A 19287-nucleotide genomic window follows, 5' to 3' on the forward strand; every position below is an offset into this window, starting at 1 on the left:
TTCCTCTGGCTAGAGAATCTAGTTTCTCATTTCACATCGTTCACCTGACGAAGGGGGAAGCCTCCGAAAGCTTGTGAATTTAAAATAAAATTGCTGGACTATAACTTGGTGTTGTAAAATTGTTTACAATTGTCAACCCCAGTCCATCACCGGCATCTCCACATCATAGAGAATCTAGAACTAGGGAGCATAGTCTCAAGGTAAGGGAACGGCCATTTAGGACAGAGATGAGGAAACATTTCTTCACTCAGAGGGTTGTGAATCTTTGGAATTCTCTACCCCAGAGGCCTGTAGATGCTGAGTCATTGAATATATTCAAGTCTGAGATCAATAGATTTTTGGAATCTAAGGGAATCAAGGGATATGGGGATCGGGCGGGAAAGTGGAATTGAGGTCGAAGATCAGCCATGATCTCATTGAATGGTGGAGCATGCTCAAGGGGCCGAATGGCCTACTTCTGCTCCTATTTCTTATGTTCTTGTGTATATATGCAAGCTATCTCTCTCATACCTCAGGATCACACTTTGGCATCAGATCTTAGTGCACATCTTTTTAAATGCAAAATGTTTTGCCAACACTATACCCCATTGGCTTAAATTTCATATTCATAAAACTGTAACAAATCAGAACTGAACAAGGAATGTACAAATCAAAAGTGAGCAAAGCTGCTGGGGAAAATAGCAATGCGAAGGAAGTAAGCAGCAGAATGCTCTCAATTTTTTTAAACATTAACAATCCTGAACTGACAAGTAGCAGGAAACAATCAATCAAATCACTCCAAAGATTTTGAGAAGTTGCTTTGAACTTCCATGAGCAAAATGGACCACGATTCATTCAGAACCTTTTATAAAAATGTCAAATGAACTATTGAGGGTGCTTCTTGTCCCCTCTAATGGTGGCCTGCCGTCCTTCTGACTGGTATCCCTTGGCGGCATCGCTAAATTTTAGTGGCAGTGGCAGGCTCCCTGTGTATGGAAGGGATCCCGCTGCTAGCTCACCTTGCATCTTTAATGAGGCCTGACCCAAGAAGATCGGTCATGTTCACAGTTAGGTCGGGGCGATAAACTACTTAGGGTATAATTCCTTTCGCTGTTATTTTTCCCAAATGTGCTACTGCACACTTTTCTTAATTATGCTGCCCCTGCCACCTATGTGCCCACTCGGGCAATTTCTTTCCCAAGCAGAAGATCGCAAAAAAGATTGCATACACTCAGAATCAAAGAATCATAGAAATTTATGCACAGAAGAAGGCCATTCGACCCACCGGGTCTGTGCCGGCTGAAAAAGAGCTAGCCAGCCTATTCCCACTTTCCAGCTCTTGGTCCGTAGCCTTGTAGGTTACAGCACTTCAAGTGCATATCCAAGTACTTTTTAAATGAGATGAGGGTTTCTGCCTCTACCACTCTTTCAGGCAGTGAGTTCCAGACCCCCACCACCCTCTGGGTGGAAAAATTTCTCCTCAACTCCCCTCTAATCCTTCTACCAATTACTTTAAATCTATGCCCCTGGTTATTGACCCCACTGCTAAGGGAAATAGGTCCTTCCTATCCACTCTATCTAGGCCCCTCATAATTTTATGCACCTCAATTAAATCTCCCCATAGCCTCCTCTGTTCCAAAGAAAAAATCTCAGCCTATCCAATCGTTCCTCATACAACCCCAGCCTATCCAATCCTTCCTCATAAGACACAAAACAAGAAAAAAAATCTGAACTAAACAGAGGTATAGGTCAGTTGTAAACAAAGCCAACTAGAAAAAACTCTGGCTCCTGCCAGGAGTAGGGTCTATGAAATAAGTAGGTGGGGATGAGCAGCTTGTATATAAGAAAAGTAGCTATACCCTAGGCTTTCAAAAAAGTAAGAAATTGATATTGAGTACCTCAGTAAACGAAAAAAAATACTTTAAATAAACCAATAGGGATGACGTTGGGTTGCCCCAATGTCACTAACAGAAAGGCAACTGCACAAGTGACATGTACAAGAGCCACACACAGATGTTAGAGGTATACAAACAAGAAAGAAAACAGTGGGGAGGAGAGAATTACAGAAAAAGTGAAACAGAAGCAATTCAACAGAAGTCAGATAAAGTGAAACAGGCATCAGGATAAAAAGAAGTGTGTGACAACCATACAGAGGGCACAAGACAAGAGCAGAAGGAAAAAAGGTGGAAGTTAAAGACAAAGAGAACAGAAAAATAATGAGAGTGTGAAAAAGATGGGCTATTGCTGGAAGAGGGATAAAGGGCTAGAAATTCCTGCCCTATTAATAAGCAGAATTAGGGGGAAGGAACCCATTTCTGCCCCTTCCTGTCTTCACTGAGAAATTCTGACTGGGCGTCACTTATTCCAAAGGCATACTTGCTGTACAAGTGGTGTAGGCAGATCGCACAAGTGGCAATCAAACTCAATCAAGGTCAATTACCATTTGGAGAACAGCACAATAGCCTAGGAGGAAGGATCAAGTAAAACATTTTCCTTTTCAACACTTGGGGCAGTCCAAACAATGCCTCCCAACAAAGCAACAGGAGCCACTCTGGAATTCTACCGTCCCCCCTTTTATTCAAATAACCCATTCCTGGGATTTGGGATGGGGTCAGAGATTGTGTTCAATTCTGGGCACCACACTTTAGGGAGGTTGGCAAGGCCTGAGAGAGGGTGCAGAAGAGATTTACTAGAATGGTACTAGGGATGTGGGATTTTGGTTATGTGGAGAGACTGGAGAAGCTGGGGTTGTTCTCCTTAGACCAGAGAAGGTTAAGGGGAGATTTGATAGAGGTTTTCAAAATCACGAATGGTTTTGACAGAGTAAATAAGAAGAAACTGTTTCCAGTGGCAGAAGGGTCGGTAACTAGAGGACACAGATTTAAGATGAAAGAGCCAGAGGTGACATGAGGAAACATTTTTTTATGCAGCGAGGTATAATGATCTGGAACACACTGCCTGAAAAAATAGCAGAAGCAGATTCAATAGTAACTTCAAAAGGGAATTGTATGTATAATTGAAGGAAAAGAATGAAAGGGCTATGGGGGAAGTTCAGGGGAATGAGACTAAGCAGATAGCTCTTTCAAAGAGCTGGCACAGACACAATGGGCTGTACCTACCATGGGACTATGATGATAAGGCAGAAATGTGGACTTTCCATAATTTCTAAGTAATCAATTTTATTGTCTGTGAGCAGTGCCACAGGATATCAATTATTCTATAATACATTGTGTGTGTTCCTATTTGACCCTGAACTGAGCTTCCGATCCCATATCATCTCCAAAACCAAGACTGCTTACATCCACCTCCGTAACATCGTCCATCTCTGCCCCTGCCTCAGCTCATCTGCTGCTGAAGCCCTTATCCATGCCTTTGTTACCTCTAGACTCAACTATTCTAATGGTCTCTTGGCCCGCCTCCCACCTTGCACCCTCCGTAAATTTGAGCTCATTGCAAACTCTGCTGCCTGTATCCTAACTCGCACCAAGTCACGTTCGCCCATCACCCCTGTGCTCGCTGGCCTATATTGACTCCCGGTCCGGTAACGCCTTGTTTTTAAAAATGTCATCCTTGTTTTTAAGTTTTACAATGCATGTGTGTAAATGCATGAAGCGTGGTAAACAAGGTTGGTAAGCTGCAGGTGCAAATAGTCATATAGGATTATGATGTAGTGGCGATAACGGAGACCGAGCCAGAGATCTGCCGCTGGAAACAGTTTCTCATTATTTACTCTGTCAAAACCATTCATGATTTTTAACATTTCTATCAAATCTCCCCTTAACCTTCTCTGTTCTAAGGAGAACAATCCCAACTTCTCCAGTCTCTCCACATAACCGAAGTCCCTCATCCATGGTACCATTCTAGTAAATCTCTTCTGCACCCTCTCTAAGACCTGGACAACCTTCCTAAAGTGTGGTGCCCAGAATTGAACACAATCTCTGACCCCATCCTAAATCCCAGGAATGGGGTCATTTGAATAAAAGGGGGGATGGCAGAATTCCGGAGTAAATATTCCCGGTTACAAGGTGTTCAGGAAAGATAGGGAAGGAAAGAAAGGCGGGGGAGGTGGGTGTGTGGTGGCAGTATTGATTAAGGAGAATATTGCAGTGCTGGAGAGAGGGGATGTCCTGGAAAGGTCAAGGACAGAATCTATTTGGTTAGAGTTAAGAAATTAAGAGGTGCCATTACACTACTGGGTGTATTCTATAGGCCACCAACTAGTGGGAAGGATATAGGGGAGCAAATTTGCAGGGAAATTACAGAGAGGCGCAAAAGCCATAGACTTGTGGTAATGGGGCACTTCAATTATCACAATATAGACTGGAATAGTAATAACATAAGGGGCAAAGAGGGGAAGGAATTTTTGAAGTGTGTTCTGGAGAACTTTCTTGACCAGTACGTTTCCAGACCAATGAGAAAGGAGGCATTGCTGGACTTGGTTTTGGGGAATGAGGCAGACCAAGTGGAGCAAGTGTCAGTGGCGGAACATTTAAGGAACAGCGATCATAATATCATCAATTGGAGGAGGGCCAATTTCAGTGGAATGAGAACAGATCTGGCCTGGGTAAATTGGAATCAAAGATTGGCAGGCAAAACTGTAATTGAACAGTGGGCGGCCTTTAAAGAGGAGATGGTTTGGGTACTGTCTAGGTACATTCCCACGAGGGGGAAAGGTAGGGCAACTAAAGCCAGAACTCCCTGGATGACAAAAGAGATAGAGAGTAAGATGAAGCAGATAAAAGGGGTGTATGACAGATGTCAGGTTGATAGCACAAATGAGAATCAGGCTGAATATAAAAAGTTCAGAGGGGAAGTGAAAAAGGAAATAAGAAGGGCAAAGAGAGAGTATGAGAATAGACTGGCGGCCAACATTTAAGGGAATCCAAAAATCTTCAATAGGCATGTAAACAGTAAAGAGGTAGTCAGAGGAGGGGTGGGGCCGATTAGGGACCAAAAAGGAGATCTACTCATAGAGGCGGAGGGCATGGCCAAGGTACTAAATGAGTACTTTGCATCCGTCTTTACCAAGGAAAAAGATGCTGCCAGAGTCTCAGTAAAGGAAGATGTGGTTGAGATACTGGATGGGCTAATGATTGATAAAGAGGAGATATGGAAAGGCTAGCTGTATTTAAAGTAGATAAGTCACCCGGTCCGGATGGGATGCATCCTAGGTTGCTGAGGGAATCATTGGTGGAAATTGCGGAGGTACTGGCCATAATCTTCCAAACATCTGTAGATACGGGGGTTGTGCCAGAGGACTGGAGAATTGCGAATGTTACACCCTTGTTCAAAAAAGGGTGCAAGGATAAACCCAGCAACTACAAGCCAGTCAGTTTAACCTCAGTGGTGGGGAAACTTTTAGAAATGATAATCCGGGACAGAATTAGCAGTCACTTGGACAAGTGTGGATTGATTAGGGAAAGGCAGCATAGATTTGTTAAAGGCAAATCATGTTTAACTAACCTGATAGAGTTTTTTGATGATGTAACAGAGAGGGTAGATGAGGGCAATGCAGTTGATGTGGCGCATATGGACTTTCAAAAGACGTTTGATAAAGTGCCATATAATAGGCTTGTCATCAAGATTGAAGTCCATGGAATAAAAGGGGCGGTAGCAGCATGGATACAAAATTGGCTAAGTAACAGAAAACAGAGAGTAGTGGTGAACGGTTGGTTGTTTTTCGGACTGGAGGGAGGTGCACAGTGGTGTTCCCCAGGGGTCGGTACTAGGACCACTGCTTTTCTTGATATATATTAATGACTTGGACTTGAGTGTACAGGGCATAATTTCCAAATTTGCAGATAACACAAAACTTGGAAGTGTAGTGAACAGTAAGGAGGATAGTGATAGACTTCAAGAGGATATAAACAGGCTGGTGGCATGTGTGTAAACATGGCAGATGAAATTTAATGCAGTAAATTACGAGGTGATATATTTCGGTAGGAGGAATGAGGAGAGGCAATATAAACTAAAGGGCACAACTCTAAAAGGGGTATATGTACACAAAACGTTGAAGGTGGGAGGGCAGGCTGAGAAAGTGGTTAAAAACACATACAGGATCCTGGGCTTTATAAAGGTTATGATGAACTTTTATAAAACACTGGTTCAACCACGACTGGAATATTGTGTCCAGTTCTGGGCACTGCACTTTAGGAAAGATGTGAAGGCCTTCGAGAGGGTACAGAAGAGATTTACTAGAACGATTCCAAAGATGAGGGACTTTAGTTACGTGGATAGACTGGAGAAGCTGGTGTTGTTCTCCCTGGAACAGGGAAGGTTGACAGCAGATTTGAGAGAGGTATTCAAAATCATGAAGGGTCTAGACAGAGTAGATAGAGAGAAACTGTTCCCAATGGCGGAAGGGTTAAGAACCAGAGGACATAGATTTAAGGTGATTGGCAAAAGAACCAAAGGTGACATGAGGAAAAACTTTTTTACACAGCAAGTGGTTAGGATCTGGAATGCACTGCCCGACGGGGTGGTGGAGGTAGATTCAATCATGGCCTTCAAAAGGGATCTGGATAAGGACTGGAAAGGAAAAAAAATTGCAGAGCTACAGCGATGGGGGAGGAGTGGGAATAGCTGGATTTCTCTGGCAGAGAGCCGGCACGGACTTGATGGGCCAAATGGCCTTCTTCCGTGCTGTAACCTCTCTATGATTCTATCCTTCCTTATCTCTTCCAGCCCTACAACCCTCCGAGATTTTCTTCACTCCACCATTGGTGACCTTGCCTTCAGCTGCCTAGGCCCTAAGCTCTGGAATTCCCTTCCTAAACTTTTCCGCCTCTCTACCTCTCTCTCCTCCTTTAAGACGCTCCTTAAAACCTACATCTTGACCAAGCCTGTCCTAATATCTCCTTATGCGGCTCGGTGTCAAATTTTGTTTGATAATCGCTCCTGTGAAGCGCCTTGGGACAATTTATTACATTAAAGGTGCTATATAGTGCAAGTTGTTGTTATTCATGGTATAACACTCCTGTCCTTTATAAAATAGCATTTCTTCTGACTCACCATCAGCAACACCACCACAAAGCCGCTAGTTTTTTTTTTAAATTGGACAAATAATCTATTTCGGTTCATTTTTTCAATCTTCCACTGAACTAATACTTTAGTTTCTGGTTCTAGGAAAGAGGTTGTGGGATTTTTTTGGTCACAGTTCCTTTTCTGTAATGGAAAAATTATAGTTTAAATTAGAGTCTGACGGTGTCTGCGAAAGGGTACTATACTCCTCTGTGAGGGCATTCACGTAGTATTGTCAAGTTAGCTCATGTACCAGATCACAGGAATAATCCATATTCCATTTTTATCAGTCCAATTCTCCCCTCACTTCCTGGTCTATGCTCAGGATGTTGTTTACATATATCCTCCTTCCTGTTTATCACAGACAGACTGAAAACTAGCACGTGGGGTTAAAGGAGGACAAACAGACAAAATGGGTAAGGTTCTTGATGAGCCCAGCATGGCAAGTTTCTGGTACCAGAACACCAAAAAGATTACATATACAATACAAGCCAGAAAAGACAGATCTTAACTATGCAGAGGGATATGATAGTAGTGAACAAATCAAACCAGAAACAAACTCTGGCCCCTGTCAGGAGCACGATCTAGGAAACAATTAGGTGGGGAGGGGGTGGCTTATATATAGGAAAAGTAGCTATAGAAAAATAAACATATAGCCATTCTTTTACACGACAAAAAATAGCCACTGAGGGTAAGTATTTGGCCCTTCATTTCAGTTTCACTTTACTTTTTGCACATTTATTTTCTGAGGGCTGTAGCTAGAGGGAAAAGATAATTTTTTGGTGCACTTGGAAGATAAAAAAGTGTGATTATTTTCGAATTATATAATGTGCACAGGCAATGATTTTTTTTCCTATCTCACTTGGTGGTTCACAGCTACTAAAGGAGTCTTTACGATCATGTTTAAAGGTCAAATCATTTAACAGAATGTATCCAGCCGACGTCCCTCATGGTAATTTTGTTTTTAAGATACTGCTATTTTAAGATACTGCTTCATTTGACGGAAGGCCATTTTCTCACCTTCTAAGACTTTTCCATCGATCTCTACCACTTTTACGCTCTCATTTCTTGACATCACTTATATACCAGTGGCCCATAGCGAAGCATATTAATGCATATCACTTTATATCATCATATAAAGAGGAAGCTTACCTTTAAATGTACCACATACCTGATGTCTTTCATCAGTTATTGTCCCAACTGGCTGCATGTCAGGCTATCCCGACCTCAGCAAAACAAAGAATAACAGAGCCTGTCTGACCTCCATCTATATTGTAGTGATCATTTGCTCTAATTAAGTAATTCACAGAAAAGACTGGAGAAGCTGGGGTTGTTCTCCTTGGAACAGAGATGATTGCGAGGAAATTTGACGGAGGCATTCAAAATTATGAAGGGTCTAGACAGGGTAGATAGAGAGAAACTCTTCCCATTGGCAGCAGGGTCAAGGACCTGAGGACAAAGATTTAAGGTGATTGGCAATAGAACCAAAGGTGACATAAGGAAAAAACCTTTTTACACAGCAAATGGTTAGGATCTGGAATGCACTGCCCGAGGGGGTGGCGGAGGCAGATTCAATCATGGCCTTCAAAAGGGAACTGGATAAGTACATGAAAGGAAAAAATTTGCAGGACTATGGGGAAAGGGCAGGGGAGTGGGTCTAGCTGGATTGCTCTTGCATAGAGCTGGCGCGGACTCGATGGGCCGAATGGCCTTCTTCCGTGCAGTAACTTTTTTATGATTCTATGATTTCTAAGTACTGCATCCAAGATGACCACAAAGATGTTTTCCTCATTCTTTCTTCTCATAAAATAAAACTTCAACCGATCAGCACTAGCGAACAGTAGGTTGCTCAGTCCCTTCTCCCTCCCATTGCCCTGCAGAAACTATGAGCACAATTGCTCAAGAATTGTCTAATACCTCAAGCTTTTTGCAGTATTATATTCTGACTGCCATCACAGGGCACAAAATTATTCTTAGTAAGAAGAAATGTTAAAACATAAAAGGATCGACAACCATCATAATATTAATTAAGAGTTAGTCTCATCTTTGAATCAACTGCAGTTGAGCAACCATGATCAACAAATGAAGTAAGAGGCAGTATCAAGTGATACGAAAAGGCTTATGTAAATGCAAGGGAAAGTGGAAATCCAGCGGACCAAGACAGCTATAAAAAGTAACCAAAAGATACAAAGAAAGTAATAAGAGGTGCAAAAAGGGAATATGAAAAAAAACTTGCAAGAGATATCAAAGCTAACAGTAAAAGGTTTTTTATATTAAGGGAAACAGTAATAAGGGGAAATGTGGGACCATTAAAGTTAAATGCAAACGAGACTATAATGAACAATAAGAAAATGGCAGACTTATTAAATGAATACTTTTATTTCACAGTAAAGGAAGCGATCAAAATACCAGTGGTATAAGGGAACCTAAAAATAAGCCAAGCAAGGAACTTATTGGATTTAATATAAGTTTTTTAAAAATGGTAAAGGAGACAATAATAAGACTTCAGATAAACAAATCTTGAGAACCTGATGGTTTCTACCCAAGGGTATTAAAAGAAATAGGTGAGGAAATTGTAAATGAGTTAATCATAATTTTCCAAAGCTCTCTAAATTCTGGATTTGTGCCGTGGAATGGAAAATTGCAAATTTCACTCCATTATTTTAAAAAAGAGAGGGAGGGAGAAACCAGTAAACTGCAGACCTGTCCGTTTAACATCAGTTGTGGAGACGTTACTGGAATCTATCATCAGGGATAGGGTGACCGAGTACTTGGACAAGTATCAGCTTATTAAAGACAGTCAACATGGACTTGTAAAGGGTAGATCATATTTGACTAATCTGGTTGAATTTTGTGAGGTCACTAACATAGTGCATAGGGGAATGTCTATGGATGTTGTCTATATGGACTTCCAGAAGGCATTTGATAAGGTTCCGCACATGAGATTATTAGCAAAAATGAAAGCGCACAGAATTGGAGGTAGACTTGTGACATTGGCTGGGAGGTAGGAGACAGAGAGTAGAGATAAAGGGTATGTACTCTGATTGGTGGGATGTAACAAATGGTGCTCCCCAAGTATCCGTACAGGGGCCTCAGCTTTTTACCATATGTATCAATCACTTGGATGAAGGAATAGGGAGTTATATATCCAAGTTTGCAGATGACACTAAGTTATGGCAACACAGTAAGTAGCTGGGAGCAAGAAGTTACAAAGGGGCATAGACATATTAATTGAGTAGGCAAAACTGTGGTAGGTGGAGTACAATGTTGGGAAGTCATCCACTTTGGATCCAAGGAAGTCAAATCGGAATATTTTCTTAATAGCAAGAGTCTAGGAGTTGTGGAGGATCAAAGGGATTTAAATGTTCATGTATGCAAACCATTAAAAGCTGGTGTACAGGTACAAAAGGTAATCAAAAAAGCTAATGTAATATTGACCTTTATCTCTAGAGGGCTGAAATACAAAGGGTAGAACATTACGTTTTAGAGTCTTGGTCAGACCCCACCTGGGGTACTGCATTGAGTTTTGGGCACCAATCCTCAGGAAAGATATATTGGCCTTGGAGGGGGTACAGCATAGACTCACTGGAATGATATCAGGGCTTAAGGAGTTAAATTATGAGGGCAGGTTGCATAAACTTGGCTTGATTTTCTTGAGTTTAGAAGGCTGCGGGGTGATCTAATTGAGGTGTTTAAAATGATAAAGGGATTCGATAGGGTAGATACAGAGAAACTATTTCTAGAGTGAAAATAGTTTCTGAAATAGTGAGGGAATCCAGAACAAGGGGGCATAATTTTAAAATTAGAGCTAGGCCATTCAGGATTGAAATCAGGAAATACTTTCATATAAAGGGTAGTGGAAATCTGGAACTCTCTCCCCAAAAGGTGCGGTTGTTGGGTCAATTGAAATTTTCAAGACTAAGATCGCTAGATTTTTGTTAGGTAAGGTTATCAAGGGATATAAATCATAGGCAAGTAAATGGAGTTGAGGCACAGATCAACCATAATCTGATTGAGGGGATGAATGGCCCATTCCTGTTCCTGAGTTCCATTAAAATTGATATCAGTTTTAAGGCAGTACGTGGGAGAAGACAGCCTACCCAGGTATAAACTAACACAAATTATGCCCATCTATTCACCTGCAGCATTAAGAGACATTTATTGCCACTTTCATGGACCTGATAGCACTGTCAGTCCATTCTCTCAGTTAAAGAAAGGATTCATGGTAGTGGCATAGTTTTCGGACCAATATTTCTCCTGTCGAGCTCTATTTGCAAATTCAGATTGTTTTAGTCCTGCAACTCTAGCTCCTGCCTATGTGATTGGGAGAAAGTGACACTACAGATCGTATCAACTTAGATATAAGTTGATAAGTAGAATTAGAGCACTGTCAGAAAAATATAGATCTCTTAGGGAATATTAAGATGTTTATAAAACAAAATACTACATAATAATGTTATATAATCACGAACAGTTGTATTGGAGAAGAATATTTTTTAAGATGAGGAAAGGGTGAGCCCATCATTAGGACACAGAGAATCATTCAGAAAGAAAGTGAAGCTTTGATTGTAGCTTTGTACAAAGTGAAAGAGTTGGACTAAAAAGCACAAGCATTTATTCTAAAAATGTATCTGCTGTGGTCAGTATAAGATTACAACATTATATAAGGATAAACATATACAAAATGGACTACAGAATATATAATAAGGCACGTTTCTATTCCTTCTATAGAAAATGAAAACCAACTTAATGACTGTTAATCAGGCCATTAACAGCCACTAATTCTCAAAGTGTACCATAGGAACCTTTGGTTCAACCCATGTAGCTCAGATATTCAGTCAATTCTGACAAACTAGATAAAGTGTAATGTATCATTTTGCTTCCAACGCACAAGAACGTATTTGCATAAATAAATAATTCTTTCACATACACAACACAATTCAGAGCCCATCACAGGTGTTTTATAACAGAAAATATGGAACATTATATTGGACTAAAAGAGACATAACTAAGCAATATGGATGCAATTTTCAAAGCCATAGATACCTCACCTTCAACCATACCACCTGTAAATGAGCTCTTTGAAAATTTGAATATTTGCCAACTTTAAACTTGGTAAAGTACTAAAATAATAGTAACTTTCATTTTTTGAAGCTCTGTAAATCAGATTGCAGCCAAATTTGGGCCCTGCACAATATTATAACTAAATGCAGTCTTCAAATGCAATCATCTACAGAGTAATAGCATAAATGATCTCCAGTAAATCAAATCAAGTTCCAGTAACTTAAAGCCGGAGAGTGGGTATTGGACAGTATATGAACTATCTGAGTTAATATTGTTGATCAGAACACATGTCATGTGTTTTCCGACTAATATCTTATATTCATGGCAACTGCAATGAAGAGGAAGCCTGTATGCCTCTCATTGCCCTTTTTAGCAACAGGCCTAGGCTTGAATAAAATATTTGGTCTTGCAGCTGAATACATTTTAAATAGTGCCTTGAAGATAACTATGTTGTTAGCACACTATAAAGATCCTTGTCAGTAGGTACTAGAAAACCAAATCAAGTTGATTATGGTTGGTTTTAGGGCTACGGAGACAGCTTGGCTATTGTGTTTTATGTCACATTGATTTCTAACCCAAAAAATTAAATTAGACCTCTATGTGTTACCGCATGACTTGTAACCTAATAAAATATATGTAGCATGCGTTCCTCACAGTTTCTATCCCATACTTCACAATGTACTGACCTGATTTCAGTAGTGATTCATTTAAGCCTTGAAGCTAAGGCCGATGAACCAACAAAATATTTAGAAAGCATGTCCATTCTTATAAACTTGTACTCTTTCATTTACGTATGGCTTGTGCCAGAGGAGGGATTGGTCAGAAATAATAAGCCTGTGTGTAAAATGTTGCAAACATATCCTGATTCCTATTGACCTCACTGTTCTTCACTTACCATTAAACATGCACTTACCATGTCCCCAGTGTTGATGCCAAGGCAATGTAGTTGCAAATGGATCAAAGCCTCTGCTTAGGCTGGTGAACCTTCTTGCATGTGCAAACTGCTTCTTGATAGGAACTTCTGCATTGTAGTCGGTTCTTTTTCTCTCTAGAATAACTTTAGTGCAAAATAAGAAAACCACTAAACACAAGAACATGAAAGTTGTACATGTTACTTCAGCAGTTGCACTTCTCTATCTGCAAACCCTCAGCTAAATACAGTCCCATGCTTAAAATTGTCCTTCATACAGTAGCTAATGTTTCTTTTTAATTGAATATGATAGAAGCTATTCATTGTATTTGCATTAATAGACTTAAAATAGATTCAGAAACACTGGGGGTGAAATTTATCTGGGCAGTAGCACAATAGATTGGAAAAGAAAACCGGGCAAGGTAGAAAAAGGGCTGTAGATTCGTTATCGCCCACTTTGCACTACGGCCCAAGACCAATTTAACTCCCATTGTCACAGTGTGAATATGGGCCTTCATGTCACATGTGAAATTACAGATGTAAAATCATTTTTTTCTAATTCTACTTTATAGCATAGAGCTTTAGAAATTGATAATTTTTTTACACCTGGTCCATGAAAATTCATTGAATACATAATAAGTTAAATTACATTTTTTCCTGTGAAAATGGCATACCACACAACAGGCTAATCACAACATAGGGATTATGCCATGTGATTCGAGGTTATTTAAAGACCTCAGTATCAGAACCTTTTCAAAAATCAAGCTGCTGCACAGAATTATAACTAACGTCGCCATCCTTTCCCTTCAACATCCTTTACAACAGTGACTACACTCCAAAAGTACTTAATTGGCTGTAAAGCGCTTTGTGACGTCCTGAGGTTGTGAAAGGCAAGATATAAATGCAACATCTTTCTTTCTACCTTTCTTTTGTTTGAGGAGATAAAATTGAAGTCAATGGAAAAGAAAATCAGGCTGATTATAAACAAAATGCCGATTCGCTATCGCCCGTTATGCGCTTCATCTGCATTAATCCCACAGAGTGAGAGGGTTGAGTTAACATCAGTCATGTTCACAGGGTACTTCTGCAGGAATTCTCTTCCCTCTGTGTATACTAACTCTTGCATTATCTGACTCAGTAACTCCTCCAAGAAATTTCAAGCTCACGCCATCAATATTCACTGTTTAAATAAAAGATATTTAACAATAAAAGATGGACAACTATCAGAAGAAATATGGGGTTGGCCTTAACTCACTCGGCAGAAGCTGGGCAGGTAGAGAGTTAAAACAGAGCAGGTTAATTACCCGATCATAATTCGCCTCTTTCCCGCCATCTGCGATCTTAACATGTAGGGTTCTGCAGATGGCTGAGGTGCACGTCTACAGTAGGTGGGGGCCTCATGAACTTATGTAAATCGTGGTCTTATTACATCAATAGGGCCCCAATTGCATTTTAACCTGGGCCTGAGCTGGGAAGCAGCTGCAGCTTTCCTGCTGGATGAAAGCAGATCGGCAGTTGTCAGTAAGGACAAAGAGGCCCTCCAAAGTAAGTGAAAAACTTTCCTTTGTGCGGCCAAGAGGAACAGAAGTGTCGCCCAAACTTCCTCTCCCGCTTGCCTATTTCCACTCCTCTCGGGTGGGCAGTTGACTCCAGATGAGGTCCAGGAATTAAAATACCCCGGGTCACAAACGGGGACCAACGAATGTATTTTGCATTCATTCTGCCTCCACCCCCCCGCCTGCCTAAAACCCACTGGGGAGATAAAATTAACCTCCATAAGGTTAGGAAAGGTTATCATCATTCTGTGCAACTGATTGGTTTTAGATAGGTATATTGGTTTTAGATAGGTATATTGGTTTTAGATAGGTACATTGATTGGTTTTCGACAGGTATATTGATTGGTTTTCGACAGGTATATTGATGTTGAGTTTATTTCACGGTAAAAGCTTCCATTTTTCAGGAATGCATTAGATAATAATTGGCAACTATGTTGATGCAAAGCTGAGTCCAAATGGCACAACCTTTAATTAAAGTTCATGAGTTGTTTATTGCCAAAACCACAAGAGGGTATTGTTATTTTACCGTAGGTTAGTAAAAGTTGATAAAAATAACATTTTATTTTACAAATGAATATTGTACATGAAGGAAAACTGGAAGGTATGCTAGAATTTATGAAATATGCTGAATCTTAAAGCTGACAGATTTTTGTTAATTCTGAAGGAGTCCAGGGTGCAGCAGGAAGAGTTCATTGTGGTTCTTACTACAGTGCAGTAGGATATGGGTCCATGGCCGAAATTCTTTGATTACAAATTTTGATTAAAGAGTTTTTGATCTTGCCCATAGTATCAGATGCCAAACAAAATGCAAAACACTTCCACACAGGGAAGAAGGGAGAAGCAGAGGTCAAGTAGGGATAATAGGTCTGTACTTGAATTGGAAGGAAGTGACTAGTGGTGTACCACAAGGATCTGAGCTGGGGCCTCAACTATTCACTATATTTATTAATGACTTAGATAACACAACAGAGAGCCATATTTCCAAATTTGCCGATCACACAAAGATTGGTGGCATAGTAAGTAGTGCAGATGAAAGCATAGTATCATAGAATCATAAAAAATTTACAGCACAGAAGGAGACCATTCGGCCCATCGTGTCTGCGCCAGCCAAAAATGAGCCACCCAGCCTAATCCCACTTTCCAGCACTTGGTCCGTATCCTTTTAGGTCACGGCACTTCAGGTGCATATCCAGGTACTTTTTAAACGTGATGAGGGTTTCTGCCTCTACCACCCTTTCTGGCAATGAGTTCCAGACCCCCCACCCTCTGGGTAAAAAAATTTTTCATCAGCTCCCCTCTAATCCTTCTACCAATCGCTTTAAATCTATGCCCTCTGGTTATTGACCTCCCTGCTAAAGGAAATAGGCCCTTCCTGTCCACTGTATCTAGGCCCCTCATAATTTTGTACACCTCAATTAAATCACCTCCTCTGTTCCAAAGAAAACAACCACAGCCTATCCAATCTTTCCTCACAGCTAAAATTCTGTAGTCCTGGCAACAGCCTCGTAAATCTCCTCTGTACCCTCTCTAGTGCAATTACATCCTTCCTGTAATGTGGTGACCAGAACTGTATGCAGTACTCAAGCTGTGGCCTAACTAGTGTTTTATACAGTTCCAGCATAACCTCCCTGCTCTTATACTCTATGCCTCGGCCAATAAAGGAAAGCATTCCGTATGCCTTCTTAACCACCTTATCTACCTGTCCTGCTACCTTCAGGGATCTGTGGACATGCACTCCAAGGTCCCTTTGTTCCTCTACACTTCTCAGTATCCTCTCATTTATTGTGTATTCCCTTGCCTTGTTTGCCCTCCCCAAATGCTTAACCTCACACTTCTCTGGAATAAATTCCATTTGCCACTGGTGGGAGAGTCTAGGACAAAGGGTCATAACCTTAAAATCAGAACCAGGTTATTCAAGAGAGAAGTTCGGAAACATTTCTTCACGTGTAAGGTGGTAGAAGTGTGGAACACTCTCCCACAAAATCTGAGATCAGTAGATTTTTGCTAGCCAAGGGTATTAAGGGATCTGGAGCCAAGGCGGGTAAATGGAGTCAGGCTACAGATCAGCCATGATCTCATTGAATGACAGAACAGGCTCGAGGAGCTGACTGGCCTACTTCTGTTCCTATGTTCCTATAAGTCATTAAGGGAAATTGGACACCTTCCAGGTGTTTGGCATCAAGTGCAGAGCCCAAGGAAAGGAAGGAAAATACATTTCACAAGGGGATAAAAGTGTTTTGATGAAAAGAAAAATCCCAAGACAGTCATTGAGAAAACAGCTGGTTTACCAGTTTCAGACAAGGAACTGTCTCTGATCTCATAGTCACTGGGTAGGATATTGTGGTGATGTGGTTGTTGCATTTTACTACTATACCATGAAGTGGTAAGATGTATGCTTGATCACCACTCTAATGCATTGTTCTTGGGGAAGGAAGGCTCTGGAGAGATGCAATGGGAAAATTGGCAGGGAGGTCTTCGCTATCCTTTTTAGTTCACCTCCTAGTGGCTATCTTAGAGCAGCATTTAGAGAGAGCTGAGAGCAGATTATCCATGAGGTCAGCTTCCTGATGCTATAAAATTTAGAGTATTTTCTCTTGTTCCACTACTACAAAGATAGTTATTCTGTTTATGTTAAAGTTTAATGTAGTTCATTGATTTGAAAGCAAAATGCTAACATCAATAGGGGGAGGGGTGAATCTGTGGAGATCTGTGATCATGTGGCACTGTCAGCATCAACTGACTCACTGAGTGACTCACCAAGCATGTTCCAAGTCTTTGGGAGACCACTAGTGTGTTATCATGATAGACTTCAAATGATAAACACCAAAAGTTTCCGTCAGCCAATCACATAAAACCTCTGATGACAGACGTATGCTTTGTGATGCAATTATTTGAAGCACAATGTCTTCCAAGACAATCTACCAGGTTATCAAATTGAGAAGAGCAGAATGGCATAATTGGCGATGTGCTAATGTCACTCATATAGATCGGCTCTACCAGTAAATTGCATCTCAAACTGATATACAAGAGCAAAGACCACATTTGATAGGTGTGCATTCCAGCAAAAGGTTTGTAGAGCAGTGCTACAGTCACTTCCCACTACCACAACACTCATGTTAACCAGTTGCTGTATCAAAATAGCTCCCTCAGAGTTTTAATAAACAAACTTAGCAATAACCAGTATCATTTTAATTCATATAAGTATGCAAACTATATTTTTTTAATAAAATATATATGGTCATCTCCAGATAAACATATATCTGATCCAAACACAATTCTATTGTAACAAAACACAGTTACCAACCTCAGCATAAAGCATTGCTCAATTATCTGGATTGGAGCGATTAACATACTTGACAGTCAATTCCATGCTAAGTTTCCCTGGAGGCATTAGCACATATTAAAAGTCATTTTTGATTGATGGAGCTAATGATTTGATTATAAAGATATGGCGTTTTAGCTGCAGTTTATGGAATCTCTGGTCCAAACATAATCTTGATCCAAGCATAATATTTTTTCGTAAGACAGTTGTGTGTTTATCGGTGTTAACCTATTTGTCAGGAGTGTATAAAAAAAAATTTTTTTCTGTATTCTGATTAAAATCAAAAGTCTGCCAAACCACATCAGATATAAGGGTTGATTTTACAACTGGCCCTCCCGACTCTCTGAACTCCTTCCTCAAATTCCTGAAGCTCCAAACTGGGAGCACAAATATAATCTATACGTATATATTCATCTTTCATGGAATTTACATTGTACAGTTTTTCAAAATTGGCAGTTCAGATACTGCAATAACATCACTGGACCTTTATTTTGGTATGGGGAGCATCCCAAATTATATGGGGAGTTCTTGCCTTCACAAGCCAAAAACAAATCAACCCTAATTTTACAGGGTCCCATTGCAATGAAAAGGAACCCATTGAAGTCAATGGAGAGTAAAATCAGGTGCAGTGTAAAACGAACATCCCACTCAGTGCTATCCCATTCCCGCTAGGCGGGTTAAGTTAAAATCAGGGCTTAAGAATCCCTGTAACACTGCTTCAATGGCCTTGATAGTATCCCCTCCCCACCTAGGGTGGTAGAGGGTTGAGGGGTGGTTAAAGTCTCAACACGCCGCACATGCAGTCACTAACTTTTTTATGGCAGGAGGAGCAGGAGTGCTCCCCAGGCCGCTCAAGGAAGCCTTCGGTCACCCGCTGCCGATCACGGCTTCTCTCTTCCCTCCAGCCCGACCTTCCCGCCCCCCTGCCGTCGCCAGCGACCGTCCCCAACGGTCCCTGGTTGCAGCCTCCTGCCGCTGGTTTTCCCTCCCGGCCACCGGCCAGGCTATCAATTTGGCCGGCTGCCAGGTGGGAAATGGAACAAAAAATTGATAATGAGATCCTGCCGTTACGTTTGGCAGGACATCCGCGTCCCCAGCCTCCCCACCTCCCAATAAATATTGGGGCCAACATTTGTGTATTAGAAAATGTTTAATTCGGCTTACTATTTGTTATAACGCTTTCTTTATATGCACCAAAGCATAAAAACTGTGATTAAAATAAGTAGCACCAGAGTACAATTTTTTTAAGCCTAGAGATTTCTATTTGTTATAGTATGTAGACACTTAACACAATCCTCTGACATTCCTCTAACCACTACTTTAACAAAAGTATTAACTCATTTATTTTAAATACGTTAGTGCCTCAAATAGCAGGCAGAGGATTGTCATACGAACACATTATGCATTCATATAGTAATGCTGCAAACAATAACTCT

At 40.8% G+C, this 19287-nt stretch overlaps 1 protein-coding gene across 7 annotated transcripts in view; it reads right to left on the reverse strand.

The window, feature by feature from the left end:
* Positions 1-19287, reverse strand: part of LOC137340905 (histone deacetylase 9-like) — a 641963-nt gene that overhangs the window by 522774 nt on the left and 99902 nt on the right. For all 7 annotated transcript variants that reach the window (XM_068003748.1, XM_068003726.1, XM_068003718.1 and 4 more), the window contains exon 2: positions 12977-13120. In XM_068003748.1, coding sequence (XP_067859849.1) covers positions 12977-13120 — 144 coding nt within the window. The remainder of the gene's footprint in view (positions 1-12976; positions 13121-19287) is intronic.

Source organism: Heptranchias perlo, chromosome 2, assembly GCF_035084215.1.
Source record: "Heptranchias perlo isolate sHepPer1 chromosome 2, sHepPer1.hap1, whole genome shotgun sequence".
Lineage (NCBI taxonomy): Eukaryota > Metazoa > Chordata > Chondrichthyes > Hexanchiformes > Hexanchidae > Heptranchias > Heptranchias perlo.